Below are 16,214 nucleotides of genomic sequence, written 5' to 3' on the forward strand. Positions count from 1 at the left end.
CTGGCTTTAATAGCTAAAGTAAGATTAGAATTCAGTCTCCTGAGCCCAGTATCTTAAACACTATCTCTCATTTTTCAGAAACAATATATTTGCAGTAAATTTAATAAAAAAGAGAAAATGTTATGTTGATTTTGAAAATTTATAGATCACAATTATAAAATGAAAAGGCATTTAGAGTTCAGAAATCCTGGAGGAACTGAGTTTTTTAAAAAATTAAGGAAAATACTGGTAATTTAGCCCAGAATTGCTTCTGTCTAGCTGTCCTTGAATATACACTGCTTAAGCAAGCCTATTAGAATCTACCACATCACTTGCTTATTGTATGCAATTCAAATTATAGTCTCATTTGATTTAGAAAAAGGATATCTAAATATTCAAAGATCAACTATTACAAAAATATTTTTACTTTACACAAGAATATGGGCAAAGTGGTTTTTAAGAAATATATAGACTAGTGTTCTTACAATTACTATATCTTCCTGAGGTGTAGATAGAAGGCCAACTCAATCAGCCCTCTTTTAATTTGCAGACCATGGAAATCAGGAAAATAAAACAAAACATCCACTATTGATAGTTTCTTGAGAGCACAAAACTTGGTATTTCTTTGCAACTTGAATATTTACTAAATGGTGATTTGGAAGTACATTGTATTCCCATCAAATTCCCAGAAGATTTGTCATGGCTCAGGGAAACGGGAATACAGGAGAGAAAGAGCAGGTACAGGTAATCCTTGACTTACGACCACAATTCAACCCAAAAATTGTTGCTGAGACATTTGTTAAGTGAGTTTTGCCCTATATTGCAACCTTTCTTGCCACAGTTAAGTGAATCATTGCAGATTTAAATGAATCTGGCTTCCCCGTTGACTTTGCTTGTCTGAAGGTCACAAATGGTGATCACATGACCCTGGGACACTGCAACTGTCATAAATGTGAACCACTTGCCAAGCATCCAAATTTTGATCAAGTGAGCAACAGTTATAAGTTTGAAAAATGGTCACAAGTCATTGTCCGTGCTTGTAACTTTGAACAGTCACTAAATGAACTGTTGTAAGTCAATGACTAACTGAATATTAGCACCAAACATTTTTCCTCAGTTTTTAGACTACACTGAAGACACAACCTGCAGCTAAATACTTTAATCTTTTAACCCCAGCCTATAGCTACAATGAACATATATAGAAGTTGAGCTCATTTAAAAATTATACTGATCTAGAAATCCACAAACAGTTACAGGGAACTAGATACCCATCTGTGGATCTAAATAATTTCAGTTCTTCTCTGAAACTCCAGTTGCAGATGCTCTGCTCATAATACTTTTAAAGTTCCACTCAGCAAGAATCTTTGCTGTGGAAATGTACAACTTTATGGATCAAGAGCATAGATAATGCTCTTGCCTAATTTTTGGAGAAATTACCATTAACACAATTAAGCATTAAAGCATTCATAAACAAGTCAAAGTCCTTGTAGAAGATCATTCTGCTGTAATATACTGTAGGCAAATTTAGTTTAAAAGAAAAATGTTCAGATTTAATAATAAGCTTAAGTATTTTACAGAGTAGCTATATAAAGGGATCCAGTATCCAGCTTCATCGCTATCAAACAAAATTTGTTTGGTTATGTGGATTTCAGGGGATTACTAAGGATGCTATATAACCCCCCCCCCCCCCAAAAAAAAATATATATCAGAAAAACTGAATGGCTATGCAATGATCTCTTCAAAAAAGTGTTCATGTATCATGACTAAGTTTTCTTTGTCGGAGTGGGTAGCGTCTCTGTGGAGAACATGATGATCTCTTTATTTTGAGTAGTACAGAATTACTGATAGCAGTTTGTGAAGGTAGAACTTCCACTTGTGATGTAAGGTTTTTGACTTCATTTTTATTTTCTTTTTTAACTTCAGAGACAAACATGATTTCTTGATGGAGTCTGCATTGTTCCAAAGTTTGTTGTAAAGACAATGCTTTTGAGAAGCCTTCTGCTCTTTCCACGAGGGATGACAGGGACTGGAAATGGCAGGACAGAAGAAAAAAAAAATCCAGGTTATTCAAATTGAGCTACTATATATCCTGGGAGTACTAGAATTTCTAAGCAGCTTTAATGAATTCTAGCAATAGTACATTAAACATCAATTCAGAAGTGACATGTATTACAAACCTTCCCTAAAACCACTTTGTAATTTCAATACACATTTAAAAGGAATGAAATTGTAGATTCTAATGAGAGCTGTAGATTCAAAACATACTTAGGTGATACTGCCAGTAAGTATAGCAGACAAATTCTGAATAGATCTATTCAGTTGAAAAATATGAGACTACTGTAGTCTTTTTCTTAAAATAGTTAATGAATCAGGTCTTCACAAGCGTTCTATAACATTGCTTGACAATAAGTTAATGTTAGGAATTTGTAAAATTATACATTCCCTGAAAATGAATATTTAGAGATTGGACTCTATGTAGGACACCATCAACCATTTCCTATCCTGGAAAATACACTTCTGGAAAGACACAAACCTTTCTAGAACTAGCATATCATTGAATTCCAGAGAGTAGTGGAACATTTGAAGACTGGAATGTGTAATTTTTCACAGTTATATTTCCAACTTATAAATGCTACTAATTGGACCAGATTTTATTGTACTTACAACTATCTTATGTCAGTTGGAGTTGAGTCATTAATGCATGAACCATTATGTCAATTAATCAACTAAATTTAGATACAAACCATTATATCTTTAGAAATCTCACCTTAAATGATTCTCCAGTATGTCTAGACATAGTTTTTGTTGAAAGTCTCAATTCTACCATAGACTGATCTGGGGGGGAAAAAGATTCATGTATTCTCTTAGAACATAAACCAAGAAAAATATCAATTTGCTGCATTATAAAGTAAAAGATGGAGAAAAGGAGGAATAATATTAAGTTAGTATCATGGGCTATCTACTATTCCAAAGAGGCTATTTTATTCAACATCTAAAAAGAAAAGTTTCAAAATGTAAAAAGTACAAATGTTTTGTGGATCGTTACTTCATTCTGCAATTTACTATCAATTTATTTTTGATATGGAATTTATATACTACGACATTCAATGTGTTACATATACAATCACTTCTGAAATATGCAAAACTAAAAATAAACCCTTTTCCTATCACATCTATAACTACTCAGATGATATAGTGAGATTCTAAGGAACTTAGAGATACTTCATTTAAAATCCATATTCAGCACGCAACTCAATTTCCCATTGCTCTAAATTGTCATATCGCAATTTCATAGTGTTTTTAAATAAAGCTATACAAAGGAGCAAAATTCTTCAAGTTGTTAATAATTATCCCATTTTAATCTAATGTTTATTTCAAAACCATATTTTAAAAGACTTTTTGACAGAAACCTCTGAAATTAAACTGTTATACATATACATATATTTATACTGTCATAAACGCCTTTTCTTCCACGGACAAATTTTTTATCGCTATTGTATCTAATGTCATAAATGCTGATTTCTGGTAATTCAACAGACACAGCTTTTCTTTTTGCAGCTCCTGAACCCTAATAATCAGAATTCTGAGAGGAAATTCCTAGAACTATTTAATCCAAAACTGCATGAACCCTAGATTAATCTATCTGGAAATTACTGTGTTGCATTCTGAACTGTACAGTGTATCAAATCCCCATCGGTAATGAAGAACAGTAAACTGTAGTTGTAATAATAATCTCTATTAGAAGAGATAATATAAAGTACAGGTAGTCCTCGACTTATGACAATTGAGACCAGAATTTACGTTGCTAAATGAGAAATTTGTTGTGAGTTTTGTCCCATTTTATGATTTTTCTTGCCACGTTTGTTAAGTGAATCACTGCAGTTGTTAAATCAGTAACACGGATTAAGTGAATCTGGCTTCCCCATTGACTTTGCTTGTCAGGTTGCAAACGATGGTCAAATGATCCTGGGACACTGCAACCGTCATAAATATGAACCAACTGTCAAGCATCCAAAGGCACATTAAAAAATGAGTCCAAATATAAAAATAAAAATCTTGACTCGCTTTACATTTGCTACCTTTTATATTAAAAACTCATTGTCCTGAGAACTGTTCTCTTGAACTTTCTAAAACTCAATGAAAACTAAAAGTATTGTAACAGTAATAAATTCTTTCTGGATGATTTAGGGTCAACTTGACATAACTTGGACTAGTTATAACCCTTTACTTCTGCATTCCATCTATAAAATAGAAATAATGGGAAGAATTACAGCATACTATGTACTGTAAAATCAGTACAAAACAACTGCTTGCAGGTTTTTCCAAGGTCAATTAACTTCATTTGAAAACAAACTAGATTATTCCAATCAATCTATCCCAGCAATCCTTATAAACATGTTTGCCCTGGTAGAATATTACATGATTGTACATTAGAGAAGTATTTAAAAAACTGGATGTTTACACTGCTTCCAAAACATGGGAAATGAAATAAGGAAATGAAAGCATATAATTCTATCTTTCGTTTCTGGTGACTGTAATTATTGCACAGGGATAGATGCAAATTCCAGACTGTGCAAATAAGTTCATTCACTATATATTTGCACAATGTTTTCCTAAACATTATTTCTACTTTAGAATTTTTAAAAAAATTGTGATTGATCAGATCGTTTTACTTTATAATCATGCAGAACAAATTTGTATGCAATAATTCTTCATTGCAAATAAATTACCATAAGCAATGTTTTCAAGTTAGAAGAAATGCTCCCTGAAGACAAGTTAAACTTGATAGTAAAATATCTTATTTGCCTTAGTAAGTGTGCGATTAGTAATTCTTATGTTACGCTAAAAATAAAGTGAAATAGTGATAGTATTGGTGTTTTTGCTATTTTTTACTGCTATATTTGACCTACTCCATATTTTCATAGCCTTATTATAACATGCATTCTTACTAGTAGCACCTAATAAAATGATACCATTTAATGCTTTTTATAAAGCAATAAAATTAATATTGAGCAGAATTAAGTTCAGCCTATTGTCCCAGTTTCTCATGTGATTCTTTGAGAAAATTAATTGCCCACCTCTGACGTAAACACTATGGCTTGGAAAATGGTAGAATTTAAACCATAAACTTTATATGGTATTCTGTTTTTACCCTGCAAAGCATTGGAACCAAAATAATAGTTTTTAAAAAAATCTGAAGGTTTTTTTTTTTTTTTTTTGGTCAGGGTTCTGTGAAAGCATGACTGAAAAAAAAAATAAGCATCACTTTTTAAACTTTGCACAGACCATGCTAGTGCTCACAATGATTAGTTTGCTGTTCTTTTAACATTGCAAATTGTGCGCTGTGTAGGCTAAAAGTGAATTTTATTGTGAAGTTTTTGTATTTTCACAATTGTTATGCAGGGGTTCCCTGAGACCTGAATATTATTTCAAGGTCCTTTTCAGAGCAAAAAGGTTGGGGAAAGACTATGTTAGACACTTTGTATATTATACTTTTTTCCCCACTAGAATTCACATCAGAAGCATAAAATGTTCCCACATATTTATCCCGTCTCCTTTTCCTCTCTTTTTTTCTTTCTTCCTTTCTCTTTCTCTTTATTACACAGCACTTTTATGTACCTGCCAATTTTAGGATACTCTTCCCTTTAACTACTGGCATGCTGTCTAGTCCACAAAAACATATGTCATATGAATAAGCTAAGTTATGAAGTATTTGGTATGAATCAAGAGAGGTCCACTCTGGAAAAGAACAAAGAGTTATGGAGTGTTTAAAACATACAATTGCCATATTCTATGAAAAGAAATGAAGCACATCATTTTAGAAAATTACCTTGAGAAGGTTCCACTTTTATGTCTTGACAATTCACAAAAGGTTGATAGCCCTAAAGAGACAAACAAATGCATTTAAAATCTCTTTTGCATGATAACATCTAAAATGTGACTTAATTCGTGGTTAAATATATTTGAATCTTAAGCAAATAAAAATTCTTATCCTCATATGCATATGTAATACATCTCAGTAAAAGCAGCCATTATTTGATTTGTAAATTTAGTAAAAGCAGGTTTTGCTGTCTCATCTCATATAGGGTTTCCTGCTTGAGCAGGGGGTTGGACTAGAAGACCTCCAAATCCCTTCTAACTCTGTTATCCTGTTAAATCCTCACTGATCTTACAGTGACCTTCTGAAGTTACGGTGCTGAACAAGAGGTGGTTATGGCAGGTCTTTGTAGGTGTGACCACTGCAGTGTCCCTACGATAATGGGATAGCAATTTGGGTGCTTGGTAACTGGCTCATAATTATGTTGCAGCAGCCCACACTCACATGACTTTCACTGCTGGCTTTTGACAAATGGAATCAACAGGGAGGCTGACAGGAGGTTGTAAATGGCAATCATATGACTACAGGATGCTGTGTGACCACTTAGGATTCTCCTAACAGGCAACTGGGACTGCTGCAATAAGTTACAATTGTACTGTTTAGTGACAAAGTTTCCCATTACTGCTGGTAAGGGAGGATTACCTGTAGTAACTAGATGAGTTAAATGCTGTTATTACAATATATTTTATATTCTAATCTGAATAATCAATTTTCTATATTATCTAACTTTACAGCAATTTGGATGACTAATAAAACAGTGCCCCCTGCTGCATGACATAGGATAAGGTAAATTTCTTATTTAAAAAAATCAGACTTTTATAAAAAAAATGTTATTAGTGATTGTAAGTAACCGAACAGCCGCCAATCACTTCTGCTGTCTTACTGGTTTCCTGAAAATGTTTTACAAATATTTTTCTTTTACTCAAAACCCTTTTTTTGGAGTATTGTATTTTGTATTTTAATCTTGTTTGAAACAAAATTAAATATATATTTAAGAAAAATCTGCAAAGCAAGTGTTCTCAAATATGCAACTTAGTGCTCTCAGAAAGCCAGTGAGACAAAACTAGAATGTGTATCCCCCAAATAAACAGCACATAGGCAAAAAGAGAAAAATGTTAGAAGGCACCTATACAATGGCACATATATATCTTAGCTACAGATTATAAAAAGAGCAATAAGAAGCAGAAGAAAGGTTTTGTGATGGATGTTTGGAGATTCAGAAGTGAAACAGTGTAACTATGTGAATTAATGCCTTTGTTTGTGTTCCAGTCTTAATAATTGAGATAAAGAGGGGAAGAAAAAGCCATCATACAGTACAAACGAATAGTGAAAGAAAAAGACTTGAGAGGAACGAAAGTTAACTGGTTAAGATTTATTATTGTATGTTCTTATGTACATACAGATTTTGTAAATATTTTCACATGTATAACACTAGACCCCACTACTTTATTAGCGGAGAAATCATGTCCTCTTTACAATCACTCATGCCTTGGTTATCTTTCATATGGATTACTGTAATATTTTCTAAATGGGGATGCAACATGTGTCTTTGTAAGCACTTATAAGCACCCCTTGATTGGACTATGTTACATTTCTCCCTGTGGGTTGTGTTAGTTGCCAGTTTGCATCTGAGTGTAATTCAAGGGTTATCTCGGACTGCTTCCTCTGTCCAATTACGACTACTTGTTCCATCAGGTCTGGCAGGAGGGACACACCTTGATCCTGTCATCCAAGGAGTATTGTGTGGAAGTGCTAAGAATTTTTGCAAGGTCCTAAAAACATGGTTTTGCCAAAAGACATGGAGAGTGAACTACAGCCTGTGTAGTGGCTGCATTTATGCTATGGATGGTTGTGGTCACCTTGGCTATGAATACACACACACACATACACACACACACACACGTATATACACATACACACAAACCAGTGGTGGGTTCCAGATCCCGTTCCAACGCTATGTCTTAGCACCTCCACAACACTCCAGCTACTCAGCGGAGCGACGCACAGGCACTGTACATGCCATGCGTGCGTGGAAGCACCGAAGACTTAAAAGACCAGTAAGGAGCTTGGGTGGGCGGGTGGGCCCTCCGGAGCACCGTACCGGAACAGTATCCAGTGCTCTGGGCAGGCTCCGTTACGCCCGTACCGGGGTGTACCACACATAACCCACCACTGACACACACACACATATATATACAGCACACCAGTGGTGGATTCCAGATCCCATTGCAACCAGTACGGTGCAACGGGGCTGGGGGTCCACCACATGCACGTGCGCAGCATGCATACTTACCGCCCGCAATGCTCCAGCGGCTCAATGGAGTGTCGCACAGGCACTGTACGCTCCGTGCGCGTAAGCCCTGATCGGCTCAAATACAGGTAAGGAGGGTGGGCGGGCGGGCCCTCAGGAGCACCATACCAGAACGGTACCTGGTGCTCCCAGCAGGCACCGGTACCCCCGTACCGGAGCGTACTGTTTGTATCCCACCACTGCAGCACACACACATGCGCGCGTGCACACACACACACACACACACACATTATTTGTTAACCCAGAGTCATGTATTAAAAGGGGTGGCTATATAAAACAACAGTGTCCACAATAAAATTCATTAAGTATTGGCTGTATGTGTGTCTATATCAGCTCCTATCCTGAACCTCTCTCCAATAAGTACCTTTTTTTAAAGCTTTAAGTACTGTATTTTTTGGAATATAAGACACACCTTTTCCCTCAAAAAAGAGGCTGAAAATCTGGGTGCGTCTTATACACTGAATACAGCATTTTCTGCTTCCTGAAACCCCACCCGTTCACCAAAATGGCCATGCATAGCTTTTAGAAGGCTTTCAGAGTGTTCCCGGGGGCCGGGGAGGCAGAAATGAGTGAAAAACGGCCTGTTTTTTTGCCTCCCCAGCCTCCAGCAGCACTCTATAAGCTTCCTAAAGGCTATCCATGTCCTATTTTTGTTTAAAAAAACCAGGCCCGTTCTTGCGAAAATAGGCCATTTTTTGCTCGTTTCTGGCCCTCATACAACCCCCCCAGAGCACTCTACAAACCTCCTAAGGGCTATTTATGCCTTTTTTTTTTGAGAAAAAAAAGCGGGCCTGTTTTTGTGAAAAACGGGCCATTTTTAGGAGATTTGCAGAGTACGAAAACTTTTTTACAATTTTCCTCTTCAAAACCTTGCTGCATCTTATACTCCAGTGCATCTTATACTCTGAAAAATACGGTAAGTAGACATATGGATTTTCCTGCATCACAATAATTTATAATAGATTTTAGTGATCACATTACCTCACCTTAGTAATGTATTAAACACTATAATCTGGTATTCATAGAATCTATCTCTCCTAAGGGATAGAATCAAGATCACGTGAAGTGTTAATACCACTTTATAATGCCTTGGTAAGGCCACACTTGGAATATTGCATTTAGTTTTGGTCGCCACGATGTAACAAAGATGTGGAGACTCTAGAAAGAGTGCAGAGAAGAGCAACAAAGATGATTAGGGGACTGGAGACTAAAACATACGAAGAACGGTTGCTGGAACTGGGTATTTCTAATCTAATGAAAAGAAGGATTAGGGGAGACATGATAGCAATGTTCCAATATCCCAGGGGTTGCCACAAAGAAGAGGGAGCCAAACTATTCTCCAAAGCACCTGAGAGTAGAACAAGAAGCAATGGGTGGAAACTAATCAAGGAGAGAAGCAACTTAGAACTGAGGAGAAATTTCCTGACAGAACAATTAATCAGTAGAACAACTTGCCTCCAGAAGTTGTGAATGCTCCAAAACTGGAAGTCTTTAAGAAGATGTTGGATAGCCATTTGTCTGAAGTGGTGTAGGGTTTCCTGCCTAAGCAGGGGGTTGGACTAGAAGACCTCCAAGGTCCCTTCCAACTCTGCTATTCTATTCTAGTCTATCTGCTACTGCAGTAAGCAAATCATTATCTGAGTCTCTCAAAGTAAATATTTTCACCCAATGATTTAAGTATTCAAATTACTCACCAACAATTTTTGTTGCATTTTAATGCTTTTAACAAAGTTTATTTGCATTTTTCTAGGATATTGAGAACGCTTGGAAGCCACTTCCACAATTAATTCATCAAGCTGGTCTTCAAGGAGTTTAATATCTGTATCTATTTTACAACAAAAATAGAAATGTTTAATATTTGAAAAGTATAGTATGTGGATTTATTTTTAACTTCAATCGGTATAGAAAAAGATACATGCATATCATCATCTTGACCTGAAAGTATAAAGGGAAGAGAAAAGATTTATTATAGTAAAATTTTTATTCATTATTAAAATTAAAATTGTGAAACAAATTTGAATTTATGTTAAATGACAAACTGTATGATAAATCCATAAAAAGCAAACCAACTAATGATTTACTGCCAGCAAAACTGTAAGAATTAACTGTCTAATAAAATTTTGCTTAGAAATTATTGCCTGGAAACAGACTAGTTTCTTGACAAATTATTTTAGCTGAAAAAGAAACAAAGAGTCATGTCCAACAAACTGACTGGAATTCTTCAAGTAAAAATAAAAATACAGGTACAGGTAGTCCTCACTTAATGACCACAATTGGTAATGGAATCTCAGTCATTGAGCAAAGCGGCCGTTAAGTGAAATGCCCATGTGACTGCTTCAATCAATGCCTGCAATTCCTGCACTTCCACTTGCAGTTATTAACCTAGGTTGTTAAGGAGAGCGAGTGAAAGGTCTGCCTTTTGGCAGACGAAATCCATCAGAAGGCAACCCTTTGGTTCTCAAATGTTCCTGCAGCCAGCTGAAGGACTTCAGTTCCCCTCACTGCACTGGGGTGGGGGAAAATGCTTTGGTGGGCTATGGTGCTGAAATCTTCAGTATCTTGCTCTATTCATGCTGCCCATGGAAGACCTAAATTCCTCTCTGTCCCCTCTGCTTGCAACCATCTCTGCTGGTATCCGCGTTGACTTTCTGGGGAAGCCAGCAGAGAAGATTGCAAATAGTGTTCACATTTTGGGGTGCTTGACAAGTGGTCATAAATGTGAACCAGTTACAAAGTGTCTGAAATGGGATCACTTGACCAAAGGAGAGGGTGATGAGACATTTTATGACGGATGAAAGTGTCTTCTAAAGCACTCTTTCCAAGTTTGTTGTAATTTTAAACAGTCATTAAATGACCTGGCATAAGTCAAGGTTTATCTGTATTGGTACTATGTTACTAAGTATTTTGAAAAGCCTCAATGGTTAAATATGAGTTACTTTAAAGAAATTCTGGAGAAAGAACTTTATCCAAAACTCACAAAATAACCATACCATCCATCCATCTTTCTATATGAGGCATTTAAAATGCAAACACATATACACACTCATTTAAGTTTGCTTGGTACCTTGAAATCTGAACCAAAAAAGTACATATACCTAAGTATTCAGTTTCATAAAAATATGTTCACATCAGGAATTCCAAACATTCCTCAGTTTCCAAAAGTGGTTTTAAATTATAAGCATAATTGTTATTGAGTATGGATACCAGATATGGGCTGCAGGAAACTAACCAGCTATTAAGAAATATAGAATGGTGTAATGGTTTGCTGCCACCTAATTGTTAGTCTGGTAAGGATTTTTATTTTTGGTGCCTTTGAGCCAGTGTTTACTCCTGGCGACTGCCTGAACAAGCCCTTACAATTTTCTTGGCAAGATTTCACAGTGGTTTTCCACTAGATCTTTCCTAGGGCTGGAGAGAATGACTGGCCCAAGGACACCCAACTGTCTTTGGTCTAAGGCAGGATTAGAACTCATTATCTCTTAGTTTTTAGCCTTATACCTTAACCATGATACCAAACTGGCACTATAGAATTCATAACTGCTACTTAAAATAAAATACAAAATTTAAAAAAAGAGTCAATAATTCAATTGAAATGAAATATAGTACAACTTTTCTACAAACGTTCTAATGTTATTAATTCACATCATTTTAAACTACTAGAGCCAGGATGATGAACCTATGGCACACATGTCACGCGGAGCCATTTGTCAGGTTCAGCCTTTTTTAAAGCCATTTTTCGCCCTCCCCAGAGGCTTTATAGGAGCCTGGGGAGGGCTAAAACAGCCCCCCCCCGAGGCTTCAGGAGCTTTCCTGAAGTCTCTGGAGTGCCAAAAACCGGCCCTACAGGCAAACCGGAAGCTCAGGAATGGACTTCCGGTTTGTTGTAGGCCCGGTTTAAGCCCTCCGGAGCCTTCAGGGGCCTTCCAGAGGACAAAAAATGACCCAACAGACAAACCGGGCTGTTTTTAGTCCCCGGGAGCCTTCAGGGAAGCCTCCGGAAGGCCCCTGAAGGCTCCAGAGGGCTTAAACCAGCCCTATGAGCAAACCCAAAGTCTGTTCCCGAACTTCTGATTTGCCCGTAGGGCCATTTTTTTGTACTCAGGGGGCTTCAGGGAAGCTCCTGAAGCTTCCAGACGGGCTGTTTTCGCCCTCCCCAGGCTCCTATAAAGCCTCTGGAGGGCGAAAAAAGCATGCAAAAAATGGGGGAGGGGGGAGCACCTGTCATGTGCACTTGTGTGCTGGGGGGGTGTTGTGCATTGCATTATGGGTGTGGCATGCCCATACACGACCCCCCTGCGCTCCCCCCGCTTATGGCACGCGAGCCAAGAAAGGTTCACCATCACTGTACTAGAGTCTTATATACCGTAATTATAAACTGTCATTTACAAATTATAACAGGCCAACAGATGGCAGTAGCAGACTCTTTAATCTGAGATGACAGGAAAAGAACACAACATATTTTTGCATATAAAGTATATGATGTTAGTCTCCTCATCACAAATGGAAGTTTTGCCTATACTATATCTATAACTAATATTTTTAAACTAGTCTAATATTGCAAGGAATTGTACTGCAAAAGGGACTGAGTAATTCTGTTCACAGTAAAATACAGGAGTCCTCGATTCAGGACCACAACTGAACCCAAAATTTCTGTTGTTAAGTGAAACATTTGTTAAGTGAGTTTTGCCCCATTTTACGACCTTTCTTGCACAATTGTTAAATGAATCACCACAGTTGATAAATTAGTAACACAGTTGTTAAGTGAATCTGGATTCAAAGTCAGTGGACTTTGCTGGTCAATAAGTCACTTTTTTCAGTGCTGTTGAAACTTTGAACAGTCACTAAACGTACTGTTGTAAGTCGAGGACTACCTGTAATTTCTGATGCATAAGATTTTCCAACGGTATTAGTCAAGATCTTGCATATTAACTCTAAAGATACTTTTAAATTAATATACCATTTTGAAGATCTGATGATTCCTGCCATGGCTGCCCATTAACAGTGATATTTTCGTGTACAGCTGTTTCAAAGTTCTATACAAAATGAACAAAAATATATAAAGATATGAATATATAATGTAAGAATTCTTAAAAAGATACCTTTAAATGCCAATACTGTATTACAAAATGGACCAGCAAGGAATGACATTGATAAACAGCATTCTGACAAAGCACATCCATTCAGCAAAACACAATATTTACAAGCATAATGATGTTGTCATGTTGATAAATTACAAGATAATTTCCAATCTTCAGCACATTCCAACATTCAGCAACAAGGCTTCAAACATTTTGCATGACAATGCACAGAATTATGGGGAATAAATGCTCATTACAGATACTAGTATTTTCATAAGAAGAAACAAATGCAAAATTCAACTCTATTAATATATAGTCACACATACTGGGGAAAATTACCTTCTGTGTTGCTAAACAGAAAACTCAAGGAAAATTAATGGATGTAATAAGTCCACTGCCCTTTCTGAAACAAATTGCCCAGTTCAGATTGGACTTCATATACAGAAAAATACTATTAATCTCTATGAAGGGAATAATTGCAAATAACCTTTTACTTCTCTTGTCTGTTTTCACAATTAATTTTACCAGTTAAAAGAAAAAAAAATCCCCCCCAAATGAGAGAAGGGAAACTCGGACATGTACTCTAGAGCAGTGTTTTTCAACCTTTTTTGTGCAAAGGCACACTTTTTTCATGAAAAAAATCACAAGGCACACCACCATTAGAAAATGTTAAAAAAATTTAACTCTGTGCCTATATTGACTATATATAAAGTAATTTTCCCACGGCACACCTTACACTATGTCACGGCACACTAGTGTGCCGCGGCACAGTGGTTGAAAAACACTGCTCTAGAGAAAGTATATCCTAACTGGTAGACAAACTCTAGCACTCAATTGTCAGAAATTACTTTCTGGAACTCAAAACAGAGTTTTATTTTTGGGATTTTTTTGCATGCAAAGCTAGAGACAGAGGTATTATCAGTTTGAAAATCAGTCTTTTTCAAATTTTTATAAACTCATTAGATGTCCATAATCAAGCCAGTCTTGACATACTATGTATACTAGTTTACTTTATCTACTATCATAATCACAAAATCTAAATAAATTTACTAAGGAAAGATCTCAGGATTTCCAAGCATAACATAACAAACACATTTCAGAATTTTAAGAAAAAAACCTTGCATGGCAAATACATGTAAATACAGTACACAAGAGCAACTTTCCATAACAGAATGATCTGCACAGTTTTATTTATTCTATTATTGGCTGTTTTAATGCCAACGCTTCAATTTAAATACTATTACTGTTTCTCTGTAAATAAGGCCTCCAATCGGGATTTTGAGCGCATGCGCTAAAATAAACCCTCCCCTGAAAATAAGCCCTCCATGAAAATATTGCAACATAGCAGCAGCCATCAGGTGATCACGCTCGCCGCCTCCTGCACCTCAAAAATAATAAGACCTCCTCAAAAATAAGCCCAAGCGCTTATTTCAGGGGTCAAAAGAAAATAAGATCCTGTCCCATTTTCGGGGAAACACGGTAATAACTTTTAAAGATTAGTAATTAATTACCAGTCTAGCTTAGTTTCTATTGGCTACTTCTGATACAGGTTTTTTTTTAAAATTAAGATTAGTGTCAGAAGTGTCAACTTCTACAACATTGTTGGCATCAATTGTGAAATCTCTTTAGGAATGCTTAGCAACATCCCTCTTGAAACAATGTGTTTCTTCTTGTGAAAATACTTGTTTCTATTGCTCCCATATTGCTTTTCAATGCTTTTACAACTGATAGTTGTAAAAGCCTTTCCTATCTTCATAGAAAACAAATCACAAATAAATAAAATGACTTACTGTCATACTGTATTTAAAAATCAGCAACATTTATGTTGCATTTATAATTTCTAGGGTTTAAGGATGAAAAGTGGTTAGGATCGTATCATACAGTACATATTGGTGGAGAGGAAATATAAGGTTCTGTATGGTTTCTGATAATTATGCTTATTTTAGAACTTATATGACAGCTTTGTGTGTGCTTCTGACTTCAAAAATACATGAATCGGAAATGCCCTTTTTTTCAGCAATAGTTCTTTAAGAATGGTAGAAGAATTATTTGGGGCCATAGGTTACTCATCCCTTAGTAAAAAAAATTTTTAGGGCAAAGAGTCTACAGAGATTCTCAGACATCCAGCCCATGGTTGTCCCAAACGTGTTTTTTTCAAGAGGAAACTGGACTTCTGTTTTTTTCTTTGAAGATGTTTCACTTCTCATCCAAGAAACTTCTTCAGATCTTCTTCTTCAGAAAAAGAAGCTTCTTGGATGAGAAGCGAAACATCTTCAAAGAAAAACCAGAAAGTCCAGTTGTTCCTTGAAAAAAACATCTTTGGGTGTGTCTTTTTAATGATGTCCATTAGGTGTCCATTTCAAATCCAATGGGATTGTAGAGGTTCAGTTGCCTCATGATTTAGGAAACTTGGCAACTTTAAGACTTGAGGACCAGCTATGCTGGCTGGAAAATTCTGGGAGTTGAAGTCCACAAGTCTTAAAGTTGCCAAGTATGAAGACCTCTGATTTAGGACAAAGAATTAATCTCTATTCAACCAAACAACGCCCCGCAATCAATTCAGTATACATTTAAAATCTTCCTCTGGTAGAAGTAATCTGAATGAAAAGCAATCCAAATAAAGCTGCCGCCATCCCTCCTTAGCAGCCCAACTCTCACCCCGGTCGAGCCCTCTTAGCCTTACCCAAAGCGATTCCCCTACAGCCTGTTCCAAGTTCTCCGTCTCCACAGCCTGGCCGGCTCCGAGTCTGCGCACGAAAGGCCTGCAGTGATCCAGCAACTCGGCAGTCCACCGGCGGGAGAGGCACTGCACTCGGAGCTCCTGACGCGGCGGGGGACGATCAGCCGCCGCCCCCGTCGGCGGCAGCGCCTCCATCTCGGCGGCCGTTTCCCGCTCTCTTTCAAAGCCGTTCTGACTTTCCCGCCCAACCCGGAAGTAGATGTAAGCCATCCTCATTTGACGCTTTGC

General features: G+C 36.9%; 1 protein-coding gene across 1 annotated transcript; it reads right to left on the reverse strand.

The window, feature by feature from the left end:
• Positions 1–1,709: 1,709 nt before the first annotated feature.
• Positions 1,710–16,202, reverse strand: NSL1 (NSL1 component of MIS12 kinetochore complex). Its single transcript, XM_014065138.2, has 6 exons — positions 15,930–16,202; positions 13,126–13,201; positions 9,863–9,993; positions 5,810–5,861; positions 2,747–2,814; positions 1,710–2,005 (listed from the first exon to the last, which is right to left on the reverse strand). Exons 1-6 carry the CDS (start codon positions 16,200–16,202, stop codon positions 1,730–1,732), a joined length of 876 nt encoding a protein of 291 aa, XP_013920613.2. The 3' UTR covers positions 1,710–1,729.
• Between the last annotated feature and the right edge of the window lie 12 nt (positions 16,203–16,214).

This window comes from Thamnophis sirtalis, unplaced genomic scaffold (assembly GCF_051295495.1).
Source record: "Thamnophis sirtalis isolate CommonGarterSnake01/CBP01778 unplaced genomic scaffold, rThaSir2_p1.2 scaffold_6, whole genome shotgun sequence".
Lineage (NCBI taxonomy): Eukaryota > Metazoa > Chordata > Lepidosauria > Squamata > Natricidae > Thamnophis > Thamnophis sirtalis.